A 17,103-nucleotide genomic window follows, 5' to 3' on the forward strand; every position below is an offset into this window, starting at 1 on the left:
CACTATGGGGCGGGGCTTCCAGCCGGGCAGTGGGCGTGGCTGTGCACTGTGCTTAGGGCGCGCGTTGCGACGGTGACGTCACTCGGGGGCGGGGCTGCGTCAGGTGACGTCGCGGCGGTTGCTGACGTGGCTCTCCTGTCCGGCGCCGGTGGTTCTGTCAGTCGGAAGTTCCCGGAGAGATGGCGGAGCCGCACAAGCAGGACATCGCCGCCATCTTCAAGCGGCTGCGCTCGGTGCCCACGAACAAGGTGAGGAGGAGCGGCTGTGAGCGCCGCCATATGGAGACACCGGGAGCGGCGGGAGGTGCGGGGACACCGGGGCGACAACTCCGAGAGGGAGGCAGGAATTCAGTGTTGTCGGCGAGAGCGTGACGGGATTGTGGGCGGGGCTGACAACTGTCCCCGGAACCACGGAGGGTCGGAGAGCGGCGTCCCCAGAACCACGGAGGGTCGGAGAGCGGCGTCCCCAGAACCACGGAGGGTCGGAGAGCGGCGTCCCCAGAACCACGGAGGGTCGGAGAGCGGCGTCCCCAGAACCACGGAGGGTCGGAGAGCGGCGTCCCCAGAACCACGGAGGGTCGGAGAGCGGCGTCCCCGGAACCGCGGAGGGTCGGAGAGCGGCGTCCCCGGAACCACGGAGGGTCGGAGAGCGGCGTCCCCAGAACCACGGAGGGTCGGAGAGCGGCGTCCCCAGAACCACGGAGGGTCGGAGAGCGGCGTCCCCATAACCACGGAGGGTCGAAGAGCGGCGTCCCCGGAACCACGGAGGGTCGGAGAGCGGCGTCCCCATAACGGCGGTGGGTCGGAGAGCGGCGTCCCCAGAACCACGGAGGGTCGGAGAGCGGCGTCCCCAGAACCACGGAGGGTCGGAGAGCGGCGTCCCCAGAACCACGGAGGGTCTGAGAGCGGCGTCCCCAGAACCACGGAGGGTCGGAGAGCGGCGTCCCCATAACGGCGGTGGGTCGGAGAGCGGCGTCCCCAGAACCACGGAGGGTCGGAGAGCGGCGTCCCCAGAACCACGGAGGGTCGGAGAGCGGCGTCCCCAGAACCACGGAGGGTCGGAGAGCGGCGTCCCCAGAACCACGGAGGGTCGGAGAGCGGCGTCCCCAGAACCACGGAGGGTCGGAGAGCGGCGTCCCCAGAACCACGGAGGGTCGGAGAGCGGCGTCCCCAGAACCACGGAGGGTCGGAGAGCGGCGTCCCCAGAACCACGGAGGGTCGGAGAGCGGCGTCCCCAGAACCGCGGAGGGTCGGAGAGCGGCGTCCCCATAACGGCGGTGGGTCGGAGAGCGGCGTCCCCAGAACGGCGGTGGGTCGGAGAGCGGCGTCCCCAGAACGGCGGTGGGTCGGAGAGCGGCGTCCCCAGAACCTCGGAGGGTCGGAGAGCGGCGTCCCCAGAACCGCGGAGGGTCGGAGAGCGGCGTCCCCGGAACCGCGGAGGGTCGGAGAGCGGCGTCCCCGGAACCGCGGAGGGTCGGAGAGCGGCGTCCGGAACCGCGGAGGGTCGGAGAGCGGCGTCCCCGGAACCGCGGAGGGTCGGAGAGCGGCGTCCCCGGAACCGCGGAGGGTCGGAGAGCGGCGTCCCCGGAACCGCGGAGGGTCGGAGAGCGGCGTCCCCGGAACCGCGGAGGGTCGGAGAGCGGCGTCCCCGGAACCGCGGAGGGTCGGAGAGCGGCGTCCCCGGAACCGCGGAGGGTCGGAGAGCGGCGTCCCCGGAACCGCGGAGGGTCGGAGAGCGGCGTCCCCGGAACCGCGGAGGGTCGGAGAGCGGCGTCCCCGGAACCGCGGAGGGTCGGAGAGCGGCGTCCCCGGAACCGCGGAGGGTCGGAGAGCGGCGTCCCCGGAACGGCGGAGGGTCGGAGAGCGGCGTCCCCGGAACCACGGAGGGTCCCTTTATGTGGCGATTGCTTTAGTCCTGACTCGTTATTTCAGGTCAGGAGCCGATAAGTGACGACATCGGGCCCCACAGATGGGACAAAGGTCCCGGGGACCGGACTACAGAGCAGAGACTGGACCTTTGTCCTCCCCGACCGCTGTTACCGTCCTGGTGCCGCCTCATATGACCTCCTGACCTGAACGTGACGGAGTCCAATAATCCAGACACAGAACGAGAACTGACGGATTACAGGGATTTACAGTGACCATAAACTATGACTGACGCCTGTAATTATTGACTCGTCTATCACCTAGTAATGTATGTCCACAGTGACTGCACCAGCAGAATAGTGAGTGCAGCTCTGGGGTATAATACAGGAGGTAACTCCGGATCAGTAATGTAATGTATGTACACAGTGACTGCACCAGCAGAATAGTGAGTGCAGCTCTGGAGTATAATACAGGAGGTAACTCAGGATCAGTAATGTTATGTATGTACACAGTGACTGCACCAGCAGAATAGTGAGTGCAGCTCTGGGGTATAATACAGGAGGTAACTCAGGATCAGTAATGTTATGTATGTACACAGTGACTGCACCAGCAGAATAGTGAGTGCAGCTCTGGAGTATAATACAGGAGGTAACTCAGGATCAGTAATGTATGTACACAGTGACTGCACCAGCAGAATAGTGAGTGCAGCTCTGGGGTATAATACAGGAGGTAACTCAGGATCAGTAATGTTATGTATGTACACAGTGACTGCACCAGCAGAATAGTGAGTGCAGCTCTGGAGTATAATACAGGATGTAACTCAGGATCAGTAATGTAGTGTATGTACACAGTGACTGCACCAGCAGAATAGTGAGTGCAGCTCTGGGGTATAATACAGGATATAACTCGGGATCAGTAATGTAGTGTATGTACACAGTGACTGCACCAGCAGAATAGTGAGTGCAGCTCTGGGGTATAATACAGGATGTAACTCAGGATCAGTAATGTAATGTATGTACACAGTGACTGCACCAGCAGAATAGTGAGTGCAGCTCTGGAGTATAATACAGGATGTAACTTAGGATCAGTAATGTAATGTATGTACACAGTGACTGCACCAGCAGAATAGTGAGTGCAGCTCTGGAGTATAATACAGGATGTAACTCAGGATCAGTAATGTATGTACACAGTGACTGCACCAGCAGAATAGTGAGTGCAGCTCTGGGGTATAATACATGTATGTTTCCTTCTATATTTCAGGTTTGCTTTGACTGTGGGGCCAAGAACCCGAGCTGGGCCAGTATCACGTACGGCGTCTTCCTGTGCATCGATTGCTCGGGGACGCACCGCTCTCTCGGTGTACATCTCAGCTTCATCAGGTGAGCCATTTTGGGGCGTCTTGTGGACGGAGGACTCGCTGTGCCTGTAGTGGGTTCCTGCATTATCTCCCCATGTGAGCGCTGCTGGTGGTGGATCGGCCCCGGGGCCGTCAGACCTGATAGTTCCGCTCCCCCTGTCAGATATGGCGGCTCCGGTGCTCGCTGTCCTGCGCTGCTCCTGTTTCCCCTTGTACTCTGGGTGATCGGTTTTCCCTGTTGTCTCCGGCTCCTCGCTGATGTTCGGGGCCGTGTGACCCCGACTGACTTCGTTCTTGCTGATGTTTTCTAGATCCACTGAACTGGACTCCAACTGGTCGTGGTTCCAGCTGCGCTGCATGCAGGTCGGGGGCAACACGAATGCGGTGAGTGTCCCGTCTGATCAGAGACGTCCGGACCCCACAGTGCCGAGGTTGCGACCTCCCCCACACACTAATAGGATGAGCCCTTCCTAAGAATCCTATTACCACCCACACAGTGTAATTCCCGTCCCCTCATGTGACCCCTATCAGGGGAGCTAGGGTACGGGGGGCTGTGTGCTGGGGTTCTCATGGGTTGGATTTGAGGTGGGCAGATCATTTTCTCTCGGGGCCACATGAGACTGTGACTGTTGTGGAGGCCAAATTTAATTCTGTGCAGTGTCACCTCCCCGCGCCGTAAGATGGCCCTGCGCAGCCTGCCCGTCACCTCCCTGTGCCGTTAGTTGGCCCTGCACAGCCTGCCCGTCACCTCCCCGTGCCGTTAGTTGGCCCTGCACAGCCTGCCCGTCACCTCCCCGTGCCGTTAGTTGGCCCTGCACAGCCTGCCCGTCACCTCCCCGTGCCGTTAGTTGGCCCTGCACAGCCTGCCCGTCACCTTCCTGTGCCGTTAGTTGGCCCTGCACAGCCTGCCCGTCACCTCCCTGTGCCGTTAGTTGGCCCTGCACAGCCTGCCCGTCACCTCCCCGTGCCGTTAGTTGGCCCTGCACAGCCTGCCCGTCACCTCCCCGTGCCGTTAGTTGACCCTGCACAGCCTGGCCGTCACCTCCCCGTGCCGTTAGTTGGCCCTGCACAGCCTGCCCGTCACCTCCCCGTGCTGTAAGATGTCCCTGCACAGCCTGCCTGCTGCCCCGCGTGTCACCTCCCCGCATGTGGCCTTCCTGTGCCGTAAGAATGCTCTGCACAGCCTGCCCACTGCCCCTCGTGTCGCCTCGCCGCATTTGGTCTCCCCACGCCGTAAGATGGCACTGCACTGCATGCCCGCCACCCTGTGTGTAGCCTCCTCGCGCAGTAAGATGGCCCTGCCCGTCGACTCCCCGCGTTTGGCCTCCCCACGCCGTAAGATGTCACTGCACAGCCTGTCCTCTGCCTCGTGTGTCACCTCCACTTGCAGTAAGATGGCCTGGTGCAGCCTGCCCATTGCCTCCCTGCGCAGTAAGATGGCCCCGCACAGCCTGCCCATTGCCTCCCTGCGCAGTAAGATGGCCCTGCACAGCCTGTCCGTCGACTCCCCGCGTTTGGCCTCCCCACGCCGTAAGATGCCACTGCACAGCCTGTCCGCTGCCTCGTGTGTCGCCTCCACTCGCTCTAAGATGGCCTGGTGCAGCCTGCCCATTGCCTCCCTGCACAGTAAGATGGCCCCGCACAGCCTGCCTGCCTCCCTGCGCAGTAAGATGACCTCGCACAGCCTGCCCGCCGCCCTGTGTGTTGCCTCCCCGCGTAGAAAAATGGCCCCGCACAGCCTGCCCGCCGCCCTGTGTGTTGCCGCCCCGCACAGCCTGACCGCCGCCCTGTGTGTTGCCTCCCAGCGCAGTAAGATGGCCCCGCACAGCCTGCCCGCCGCCCTGTGTGTTGCCTCCCCACGCAGTAAGATGTCCCCGCACAGCCTGCACGCCACCCCGTGTCGCCTCCCCGCACAGTAAGATGGCCTTGCATAGCCTGCCCGCCACCCCGTGTCACCTCCCCGCGCAGTAATATGGCCCTGCCCATTGCCTCCCTGCGCAGTAAGATGGCTCTGCACAGCCTGCCCATCGCCGCCCTGCACAGCCTGCCCGCCGCCCCGTGTGTCGCCTCCCCGCGCAGTAAGATGACCCCGCACAGCCTGCCTGCCGCCCTGTGTGTTGCCGCCCTGCACAGCCTGCCCGCCGCCCTGTGTGTTGCCTCCCCGCGCAGTAAGATGGCCCCGCACAGCCTGACCGCCGCCCTGTGTGTTGCCTCCCCACGCAGTAAGATGTCCCCGCAGAGCCTGCCCGCCGCCCCGCACAGCCTGCACGCCACCCCGTGTCGCCTCCCCGCACAGTAAGATGGCCTTGCATAGCCTGCCCGCCACCCCGTGTCACCTCCCCGCGCAGTAATATGGCCCTGCCCATCGCCTCCATGCGCAGTAAGATGGCTCTGCACAGCCTGCCCATCGCCTCCCTGCGCAATAAGATGGCCCTGCACAGCCTGCCCGCCGCCCCGTGTGTCGCCTCCCCGCGCAGTAAGATGGCCCTGCATAGCCTGCCTGCTGCCCCGTGTGTCTCCTTCCCGCGCAGTAAGATGGCCCTGCCCGCCGCCCCGTGTGTTGCCTCCCTGCGCAGTAAGATGGCCCCGCATAGCCTGCCTGCCACCCCACGTCTCCTCCCCGCGCAGTGAAATGGCCCCGCACAGCCTACCCACCGCCCCGTGTGTCGCCTCCACGCGCAGTAAGATGACCCCACACAGCCTGCCCGCCGCCCCGTGTGTCGCCTCCCCACGCTGTAAGATGGCCCTGCCCATCGCCTCTCCGCGCAGTAAGTTGGCTCTGCAAAGCCTGCCCATCGCCTCCCCACGCAGTAAGATGGCCCTGCACAGCCTGCCCCCCACAACAATGTAGTGGGATGTTATTCAGAGCCAAATCCCCCCTTCCACACACAGGTGCACAGTGGGCCGGCCGTGCGTGGTCATAAAGCTGCTCTGCTAGCCCCGGTTTCCTGGCTGTGCTGCTCTGCTGCATCGTGTACTGACGGGCCGGCCCGGTGGTGCTGGAGGAGCTCTCGTTCCATCACTGCATTCCTCAGTATCCGCAGATACCGGTGACCCTGGGACGCCAGCAGGGGGCGGCAGCGTGCGGAGGACACCATTGTTCCCAGTCCTGTCGCGGCTTGCATTAGACCATGTGTACATCGGGCCTCCTCTTACGACGCTCACGTTGATACACCTTGGTCGGCGCCGTGTGCGGCCTGGTATTTTGCATGGGACTGATCGCTTGGGTTTTCTCTCCTGCAGACGGTTTTCTTCCGGCAGCACGGCTGCTCCACGAATGACACCAACGCCAAATACAACAGCCGCGCCTCCAACCTGTACAGAGAGAAGATAAAGACCCTTGCCACGCAGGCCACCAGGAAGCACGGCACCGACGTAAGTGTATGCCGTAAGACGGCTGCAGTACCCACGTCTGCCACCTGAGGGCAGCCTCCATCTGACATGTCTGTATTAATGGCAGCTCTGGATCGACGGCTCCGGGGCCCCACCGCTGTCCCCCAAGGAGAAGGAGGAGGACTTCTTTGCATCTCACGTCGAGGTATGAGGGCTATTTTGTATGTTGGACTGTAAAATACCGTGATCTACTCCAGTGTGTGTCCGATGACTTCCTACTAATCCGGAATATGCATCACATTGTGGATTAAAGGTCTTCTCCTTTCTCACGCAGCATGTCAGTAATCCGGACTGGGAAGAGCCGCCGACTGCAGATGAGCTGTTAACCCCGAATGTTCAGCAGCCCATCGTCCCTGATGGCAAAGAAGGTAATGGGCAGTCCCATGTAAATTCTGTAGACAGCATAGATCTTATTCTGTTTGCTGCCCTTAAATGTGACCTGCTGTAACCCCCGGGATCAGAGGACCCCTTTAACTCCTTGATGGAGGCTTCCTTGATCTTATGCTTAACCCTCTGATTATCTCTGGGTTTGTCACCTGATTGGGGTCACAAGAGAGATCGTGACTGTTCTGGAGGCCAAACTTACTGTGCTGAAATATGTCACCTTCCTGCAGCCCCTACCACCGCGCAGCATGTCGTCTTCCCGCAGCCCTTACCACCACGCAGCATGTCGTCTTCCCGCAGCCCTTACCACTGCGCAGCGTGTCGTCTTCCTGCAGCCCCTACCACCGCGCAGCATGTCGTCTTCCCGCAGCCCTTACCACCACGCAGCATGTCGTCTTCCCGCAGCCCTTACCACCGCGCAGCATGTCGTCTTCCTGCAGCCCCTACCACCGCACAGCATGTCGTCTTCCCGCAGCCCTTACCACTGCGCAGCGTGTCGTCTTCCTGCATCCCTTACCACCGCGCAGTATGTCGTCTTCCCACATCCCTACCACCGCTCAGTATGCAGTCTTCCTGCAGTCCCTACCATTGCGCAGCATATTGTCTCCCCTGGATTATTAATTATGTGGAAAAAAAGTACCCCCGCTTAGAAAATGGGTTCCCAGTCACTGAGTGATGTGCCGGACGTCTGCAGGTAACTGGGATATTTCTTGTGTTCAGTTTCAGGTGGTCTGGATTCGGGGCCGAGCGTCGACTGTCTCAGCATGTCCCCCAAGGCGGCACTAGGTAAGCCCTCTCCTCCGCCTCCTGCGACGCCTCCTTGCGGGAAATTCGGCATATAGATCTCCTGATGCCTCATTGATGTAGGTGATGTCAGCAGTCCCCTGTGGGCACAGCGGAAATCTGATGTCATCGCCTGGATCTATGACATCACAGAGATCGTTTTGTTTGGGTTTCTGGACTTAGTGTCGCTGTGTTATCCAACCCAAAATCCCAGCAACTCTTCAAAGGGGGCTCTGAGCCCGTGTCGCCCCCTTGTGGTCATGTCGCGCTCATGTAAACCTGTCTTGTCTGTTTTTTATCTTCCATGTTGCAGCTGACTCAGTGTCTGCAGGAAGCGCTGCACCTGCCAAAGGTGATCCTCCTCTTGTTACCTGCAGCTTCAGCCGCTTCCTCCTCCTGGTGGTCTGTGCTCTCCTCCTCCGCACCTCCCCACAATACTCCGCATGCCCGTAATCCTCCACAGCCAAATGGTCCAACCCATTAAGCTTCTTAAAGTGCCGCTGCAGTTTGACATTGTCGCGGCCCTTTACATAAGCTCAGCCAGGAATTGGTGGAGAAACTCCTCTACGCATCTCCATCCTTTCTTGCATGTAATTATGAAATTCCTTTAATCCGGCTTTCAAGAGACCAGATTCCGGAGAGAATGACTGCTGCAGATGTTGGGGTGACCATATTTATATCTCCCAGATATTATACAGATTGATCTATGACTGATAATCCGGCGCCCATTGATGTCAGATTAAAGGAATTTTAATGGTCAATTCTGCTTTTAGGCACATCACTATACCAATTAAAATGTTTTTCGGTGATAGATCTCTACTGTTGTGTCATGGTGATCACATCGGTGGGGGACCGCTATGGGGTCCTCACTCGCTCCAATAATAAGAACACCTGTTATCTGCAATATAAAAAAGGGCGAGTGGATCCACATTTGGTTTCTATATTTGGGGGCGTTGTTACCCTTAAAAGGCCCACACATGGGGTCTTCCTGTTTTCTGCGAATGGAGCAGAATTGCTTTTAATGAGGCGTCCTGCATCGTACAGATGGAATTTGTGTTTAGATTTCACACCATTTTTGAGATAACCGCTTGCAGTTAGTGAATGATGAGCAATTTTTTTATTTTTTTTTTTAAACATTCAGAGGCTGGATTTTCATATTTGGCATAATCCCATTCACTGACAGCAAGAAGAGATTTTGGTGAAGAATTGATCCATAACGTGTATTAAAAACTACAAAACAGAGTTCGGGGGCTGACACCTGTTTTTTCTGAAAGTGGTCGATTTTTCAGACGCTTACATAGCTGCCAGGGGTGACGTCGACTGTCCCTAATCAGACCGATATCCGGGACTTCCTTGCTGTGAAGAGCTGCTGCAATTCTGCTCTGTGGCTGCAATTTTATTCTGTGACCAGCAGGTGTCGCTGTTGCAGAAGTAAACTTTGAGTCAATGGTGCTGGCCAGTGCAGTGGAATCGCAGCGTGCCGTTCTGCTTCACCGGCCCTGTACACACCCTCACACTTCCAAACGTGAAGTTTTTTTTTCTTTGGCTGATTCCATTAGAAATGAATGGCTGCCCTGTGTAATTCCTGCATGCCACTGCGCAGACTGATGATGGCCGATCGTCCCTGTCCGTGTCGGTTGCGGGTTGTTAATCGTTATGTTTTTGCTTGCAGAGGTCAGTTCACTGATCAAGAAAAAGCCAGGGCCAGCTAAGAAAGGGGTAAGAAGACGTTTGAGGTTCATTACCTAGTTCCATCATTTCAAACATCACCAGGCATGTGTTGTACTTCAGAGCTGCATTCCTAATTCTGTTGGTTGGAAACGGTAAACATGCTGAGCTCCCAATAGAAATACGTTTTCAAAATATAAGCGACTGTACAGTGCCAGGTATAGATTTATGATGAATAATGAAGCATGCTGGGAGAGTTCTGCTCTGAAGCCTGCAGAGTTCTAAACGCAGCTCGGTAAATGTGCAGTAATATAAATGGACATGTATGCCATAGCTATAGGTGCTGTTAAAGGTAACGGTGTCGTCTTGTAACACCTCTTCATGTTGCAGCTTGGGGCCAAGAAGGCCGGTCTGGGGGCCCAGAAAGTGAGCAGCAAGAGCTTCAGCGAAATCGAGAAACAAGCCCACGCCGTAGACAAGATAAAGGAGCAGGAGATGACGAACGCGAGCAAGAAATCCGAAGAGCCCATGTGAGTACAGCAGCGAACCCCTGCAGAATAGCGAGTGTAGCTCCGGAGTATAATCCAGTATATGGAGGTAGTGCAGCTTCTATAACCTTCCTTCCTACCTCTTTAAACCAGTGTCTCCTCCTTGCGTCTGGCTTACAAGGATCTGGAAATACAAAAGCAGAAAGATGAAGAGAAGCTGAAGAATCTACCTGCAAAAAAGAAAGCTGAAGCAGAGCGGCTCGGGATGGGTTTTGGAAATCGAAGGTAAGACTCGTAAATTTTGCACTATGCACTTTTTTTGCTTCAAAGCTGCTCTATGTGAGGAACAGGTGCAAGATATGAAAGGCTATCATTAGAGTCCTTACTTTGATATAGATATTGTTGCACTTTTCCCTTCACTTTTGGCCCATAGTGGTAATATGTTAATATAACAGCCCTAGAAGCAGTTGTATTATCTTTTTGTTACTACCAGTACTCAAATATTAGAATTGAATATATCATTTTACAAATTATTACATATATTGATACTTTCAATGTCCGAAACTGCTCCTCTTGTTTTTAATTATTATTTGTGTATTGTTGGTGTCAATAAAAAATATTTTTGAATTTTTATATACTTTTTCTTCAATTATTTATTTTCAAGTAGTTTTTTTTGATTGGTTTAAAAATTTGTGTATCTGCTTGAAGCTTATTTATTGCTACTTTGGGATATTTTCCTTGTCGGATTAAACCGTAAATTGGAGATTTATCCATTTAGTAGAGTGACTCTACCCCCCCCCCCACATGAAGAGGTACTCTGAGTCACAGTGTGTGTGGGGGTGTGTGTGTGTGGGGGGGGGGTATATATATATGTTGGTGCCTGTTTGTTGCCCCCATTACGGTCCCTTTCTTCACATTGCACATTTGGTCACTTTTCTCTTAGTCCTACCTCACCTTGTAACTACATGCAGAGGTATACTTATTTGAAGGGGGTGATACATGGGGGGCTCTGTATTTACCTCTGATAACATAGACCCTTCCGTCTCTGTCCTCAGTGGGATCTCCCATTCTGTCTTATCCGAAATGCAGACCATTGAGCAGGAAGCCCCCAGGGCCGCCAAACCCAAGAAAGTTTATCAAGATGACGCCCAGGACGACTTCTTCTTCAGCGGCACCAGCAGCTCCCGGTCTCGGTAAGATATTACTAGCGATGTAAGGCAGTGTTTCCTTAGAGCCAGATGACTCCAGCCTGCAGCTAATAAACAGGGAGGCTCCTGGGCTTAGATCACCAGGGGTGACTGACAGGGCATTACTGTAGAGAACGGCAGCAGAGCAAGTGCTGATCCCGGCTGCTGCAGCACGTGGATTGTGCAGTCAGTCCCATCTGCAGCATCTAGGAGGTATTTACCGTATATATTTTAGTTTGTTTTTGACTTTTTTCCCCTCCACTCGCTATGCGCAGATACCGGGACGACCCACCCGAGCCGGTCAGCAGTTCATTCCTGAGCTGGGACGAGCGATCCGACGATGACTGGAAGAAGGAAACGACCAGTACCAACTACGACACAACCCTCAGCTCCAAGACCAGCAGCTACGACGACCGGTACGTCCATCGTGCAGCCGGCAGAATTGTGAATGCAGCTCTGGATGTGATTACAGAATTCCACACACAAAATGTTATGAGGCTCTTCTGGAGTTAAATTTTTCATATGATTGGTTAGTTTCTGACCTCCGGACCCCCGTAAGTCACAGATAAGACCAGGGCTGTACGTACGATGCTGTGCCTGAATGATGCTCCTGTCAGCACCGCTGTCCGTCCTGTGTAGGGGTCCAGATGTTTCATTCCTAATATCTTCGGAAAATGTTCCTCACTCGCTTGTAACTTTACCTTTTAAGAACTTTTGTTCTTCGTCTTTAGCCCAGCGACTCGTCGTAAGCCCGATCTGGATCCCGGTCCAGTTTCAAATGACGCCCAGAAAAAATTTGGCAACGCAAAAGCGATTTCCTCTGACATGTTCTTTGGGAAACAAGACAGCGCGGATGTGAGTATAATAACATCGCTTGTTAAAGGGGCAGAGAGAATATTATGTATCCATATACAGGGAGCTCCCCCTAGTGGTGGCTGCAGACAGAATCTTATCATGTATTTCTGTATACAGGGAGCTCCCCCTAGTGGTGGCTGCAGACAGGGTCTTATCGTGTATCTCTGTATACAGGAAGCTCCCCCTAGTGGTGACTGCAGACAGGATCTTATCATGTATCTCTGTATACAGGAAGCTCCCCCTAGTGGTGGCTGCAGACAGAATCTTATCATGTATCTCTGTATACAGGGAGCTCCCCCTAGTGGTGGCTGCAGACAGGATCTTATCATGTATCTCTGTATACAGGAAGCTCCCCCTAGTGGTGACTGCAGACAGGATCTTATCATGTATCTCTGTATACAGGGAGCTCCCCCTAGTGGTGGCTGCAGACAGGATCTTATCATGTATATCTGTATACAGGGAGCTCCCCCTAGTGGAGGCTGCAGACAGAATCTTATCATGTATCTCTGTATACAGGGAGCTCCCCCTAGTGGTGACTGCAGACAGGATCTTATCATGTATCTCTGTATACAGGGAGCTCCCCCTAGTGGTGGCTGCAGACAGGATCTTATCATGTATCTCTATATACAGGGAGCTCCCCCTAGTGGTGGCTGCAGACAGGATCTTATCATGTATCTCTGTATACAGGGAGCTCCCCCTAGTGGTGATTGCAGACAGAATCTTATCATGTATATCTGTATACAGGGAGCTCCCCCTAGTGGTGGCTGCAGACAGGATCTTATCATGTATCTCTATATACAGGGAGCTCCCCCTAGTGGTGGCTGCAGACAGGATCTTATCATGTATCTCTGTATACAGGGAGCTCCCCCTAGTGGTGGCTGCAGACAGGATCTTATCATGTATCTCTGTATACAGGGAGCTCCTCCTAGTGGTGGCTGCAGACAGGATCTTATCATGTATCTCTATATACAGGGAGCTCCCCCTAGTGGTGGCTGCAGACAGGATCTTATCATGTATCTCTGTATACAGGGAGCTCCCCCTAGTGGTGGCTGCAGACAGTCTCCTCATGTATCCTCTGTATCGCGGCCGCTCTCACCTCAGCCTTTGAGTGGTTATACTATGTGCCTCGTGCCTTATGATGGGTGATTGTTCTTTGGCTCCGGTGACTTTCTCGCTGTATTCACCTTTCTGTCCTCTCCTTGCCCAGTATGAAGCTCGGTCTCGGCTGGAGAGACTCTCGGGCAGCGCGTCCATCAGCTCCGCCGACCTGTTTGATGAGCAGAAGAAGCAGCCGTCAGGTACCCGATGCCGCGCCCCAGTCGGCACTCTCCTGCGTATAGTGGATAATGTGGGGGTCTCCACCTTCCCTCAGTCCAACTGGAGAGAAGGATCACGAGGGGGCGCTATACATCCCCATCACTAATGACTGCTGCTGGTCACAACGGTGTGACGTCTTATTGACATATTTCCATTTGCTTTACAGCAAATTACAGTCTGTCCAGCGTCATGCCGTCCGCCCCCGACATGGCCAACTTCAAGCAAGGGGTGAAGTCTGTGGCCGGGAGACTCTCTGTGCTCGCCAATGGCGTCATGACCACTATCCAGGTAAGATATCTGTCAGGAGAACAGTGTGTGATTCCCAGCCTGCATTATCCTCCAGAGCTGCACTCACTATTCTGCTGGTGCAGTCACTGTGTACATACATTACATTACTGATCCTGAGTTACATCCTGTATTATACTCCAGAGCTGCACTCACTATTCTGCTGGTGCAGTCACTGTGTACATACATTACATTACTGATCCAGAGTTACATCCTGTATTATACCCCAGAGCTGCACTCACTATTCTGCTGGTGCAGTCACTGTGTACATTCATTACTGATCCTGAGTTACCTCCTGTATTATACTCCAGAGCTGCACTCACTATTCTGCTGGTGCAGTCACTGTGTACATACATTACATTACTGATCCTGAGTTACATCCTGTATTATACCCCAGAGCTGCACTCACTATTCTGCTGGTGCAGTTGCTTTGTACATGCTTATGTTCTTCTTTTGCAGGACCGTTATGGATCATAACCTCGTCCCTCCTCAGATAGAAGTCGCTTTTGGTGCGTTGCCGGGGGTCCCGTTTGTCGTGCCCCCTCCTCGGAGGCGGTGAAGGATATGGGCGGTACCTCGGTGTCCCTGCTTGGCAGGAAGGGAAACCCGTACACATTCTTTGTGCCTTTAATAATTAGCTGCAGTGCATTGTGGGAATGTATGCGCTCTTTGTTTTTTACTTTGATCTCTAATAATCTGGTTGATCGGCCATCGCCCCTCAGACCTGGAACTCTTAGGCGCCCCTTTAAGACGTATCCTAAGGAGACGGTGTGCGCCGACCCAGCAGATGTTCTGGGCTTAGAAGCCGATCTGTGTAATTTTTAATTGAGAATTTAAGTTAAAAAAAAAATTTCCTTTAATCCGTTGGAATGAAACATTCCGGATTATCAGACGTTTGCACGGAATTAGATTGAGTTGAGGTGAAGATGAAACACTAAAGTAATATTTGTCACAGCCCCAACAGGTCGTCAGACTATCTGGATTATCAGATGCCGGATTAAAGGAATTGTGCTGTATATAATGTCTGTAGGGTACACGCAATGTTGGTTCCGGATTATTGGATTGTAGGTTAAATTGGGCAGACGCATGGATCCTAAATATAATCCTGTGGTCAGTCATGGATCCGGATTATAGGATGCCGGATTACTGGACGTGTATGTGGGTAAGATTTGTGCTAGGTTAGGGGATTATTGTGCGGTGTCGTGGGGCTGCACGGAACAAGGTGAATGGTCCTCCGGTATACGGCAAGATCCGCCCTGTGTATATACGGTATACGCGGTGTGGCATGGACCCGCCGCCCGTGTGATCTATAGTCATTGCTCACATTGGATGCCGATGATCAGGGGGCCGGAGTTACTCCACCAAAACACACAAACATTACTCTTAAAGGTTACAGTTTATGGTGGGAGATGAAGGGTTAAAATTGGGGGTAGGACTTACATCTGTAGTGGAGAACCTGGGACCAGACGACCACCTCTCTGTGACCAGAGCATCAGACTGATTCCCAGCAGCAGACGACAGCAAAGCCGACGCAGCTTTGGATGTGACTGGAGCATAAATCACGGCGCACCTCGGTATGAACATGGTTTTGTACCTTTTATGCACAATGACAATCAGAGGTGGCGCTTAGGTTTCCACTCTCACTTAAGATTTTTTTTTTTTCTTTAGGAAGTTAACTTAATTGTAAAAATTTTTGGATTCGTCAGTGAATGGAGCAGAAATTTGCTGTGTTTTAGACAGCAATATAACTACATTCGTAGAAAAGTGATGGGTGTGTGTGTTTTTTTTTTGTTTTTTTTTCCCCCCCTCTTTTTGTTTATTTGTCTAGTTTGTTAATCCCCACGCCAAGTCTCTTTGTAATAATTTGTATTCCAGAATAAACTTTACATTACAACAAGATGGTTGACTGGGTCTGTTCTTAAATGAGCACCGCCCCTTTAAAAAGCAGCTTTAACCAGAGTTTGTTTTTAATTTTTATCATTCTTACTTTTCCCCTGAGTATTCTGATTTTTATTTTTTTTAAATCCACCATACAGTTCCGGAGATATGACACTTTTTATGTAGCGCTACTTTTTGTTGGTACCGCAGGGGCGGTGCTTAAGGTAATTATGCGGCGCTGCCTCTGGGTACGCCCCCATGGAATCCTGTGAACTAGGTTTGCTTATATCTCTGGAACCGTATGACGGATTTGAAAAACGAAAAAAGCGGAAAAATCAAGGGAGGAGATGCAGTAACATTTGGGCACATTTATGTATAATAAAAAAAAAGTATTAGAACGAAGTGTCAATTAATAACCAGAACTCGCAGCTGTAACATCCCCTAATAGACCAAGTTGGTAACCTGTAGCTCTCCATTATTTGTAAGAGGACAAATCCCGCCGTGTTGGGAGGAAACCCATATACTGGAGCCTCCTATAGCACAAAGAGTATATGATACATACGTATGGTCAGAAGTACAGGAGACATGATTCAAGAGCGTCACTGAACAACGTAAAGGCTTGTGGTTTCTACCTTCTATCGCCTAGTGTATTATCTCCTTGACAAATGACGGAGGACAGGCGTCATTAACCACGCGGATTTAAAAATACATTATTCTCTACCTTTTGTAGATGTCCATTATTCCATCTTTGTGCCATTGAAAGGTGATACCGAGAGCTCGGTGCTGGGCTCGGTGCCACCTTGTGTCTTGTTTCTCCAGCACACACTGATACGCTGCAGTACAAATGTTTGGTTTGTAAAGGAAACATTATCCCCCTACCACCTGTGAGCTGCCGCTTATATTTCCACATCCCCCTAATCAGTCACCTGCAAACGAGTCTGGCTGTCGCCCGAGCGGAGATAAGCGGCGGCTCAAGGGGAGTGGAGAGAGCGCCCTGAAGCACACAATTGTTTCATAGTCTACTCAGTATGACTTTTAGCTATTCATCTAAATGTATCTGTGCCTTTAATACTTGAATGAGAAATGTATCTAAACTAGGGTTCAGCAATAAGATGCGCAGGACCTTGGTCCAGTGGCCGCTGGATTTTAGCCCTGCAAACCACCTATCTTCTGGGAACATCTGCGCCTTTTCTGACCCAGCATATCATCATGCATTTGTGGCTCCACAAGGACTATGCTGCATTGGGTCTACTAATTTAAAGAGACACGGGGAAGCCAGCAGGTAGGAGGAGGTTTGCAGGATTTTGGCAACTGGACCAGTCCTCTGAATGTTTTTGATCAACTCTAATCTAAATGTCATGGGTTATCATGCCCCCATCTGATAAACCGTGTCCCCTGTCTATCCTAATGCTACTTTGTCTTTAAATAAAAAATGTTTCTTGTAAAATGAAAGCAGTTGTATATTTTTTTTTTTCAAATTGGCTAGATTTGTCTCTTTCATTTAGATATATTTCACGTTATAAATCATATATATATTTTCATGTAGTTTTCGGCAAAGGGTACAGCAATGGGCTCCTGATTTACCCCTAATGATATTAACTTCTGTATGGGAGCTTTTTGAGATGACTGAATATCAGATCCTC

The 17,103-nt window shown here is 53.0% G+C and overlaps 1 protein-coding gene across 2 annotated transcripts; it reads left to right on the plus strand.

Annotated features, from left to right (window-relative positions):
- The first annotated feature begins 94 nt into the window (after nt 1-94).
- Nucleotides 95-16,912, plus strand: LOC138675062 (ADP-ribosylation factor GTPase-activating protein 3-like). Of its 2 annotated transcripts, XM_069763022.1 has the most exons (17): nt 95-248; nt 3,126-3,244; nt 3,534-3,606; nt 6,466-6,597; nt 6,683-6,760; nt 6,890-6,983; nt 7,720-7,785; nt 8,096-8,134; nt 9,455-9,501; nt 9,841-9,980; nt 10,092-10,223; nt 10,994-11,131; nt 11,401-11,541; nt 11,857-11,980; nt 13,188-13,278; nt 13,464-13,585; nt 14,042-16,912. In XM_069763022.1, the coding sequence occupies exons 1-17, from the start codon at nt 180-182 to the stop codon at nt 14,057-14,059; spliced, it is 1,623 nt and encodes a 540-aa protein (XP_069619123.1). In that variant the 5' UTR covers nt 95-179; the 3' UTR covers nt 14,060-16,912. The 2 variants fall into 2 exon arrangements, with proteins under 2 accessions (XP_069619123.1, XP_069619125.1); XM_069763024.1 differs by lacking the exon at nt 8,096-8,134.
- Nucleotides 16,913-17,103: the final 191 nt, after the last annotated feature.

This window comes from Ranitomeya imitator, chromosome 4, assembly GCF_032444005.1.
Source record: "Ranitomeya imitator isolate aRanImi1 chromosome 4, aRanImi1.pri, whole genome shotgun sequence".
Taxonomy (NCBI): domain Eukaryota; kingdom Metazoa; phylum Chordata; class Amphibia; order Anura; family Dendrobatidae; genus Ranitomeya; species Ranitomeya imitator.

Excerpts from the sequence above, each read along its gene's own strand:
- LOC138675062 (XM_069763022.1), top strand. The coding sequence starts at position 180 with ATGGCGGAGCCGCACAAGCAGGACATCGCCGCCATCTTCAAGCGGCTG. Across the intron at positions 249-3,125 it reads GCTCGGTGCCCACGAACAAG|GTTTGCTTTGACTGTGGGGC; the intron begins GTGAGGAGGAGC and ends TCTATATTTCAG. Across the intron at positions 6,984-7,719 it reads CGTCCCTGATGGCAAAGAAG|TTTCAGGTGGTCTGGATTCG; the intron begins GTAATGGGCAGT and ends TCTTGTGTTCAG.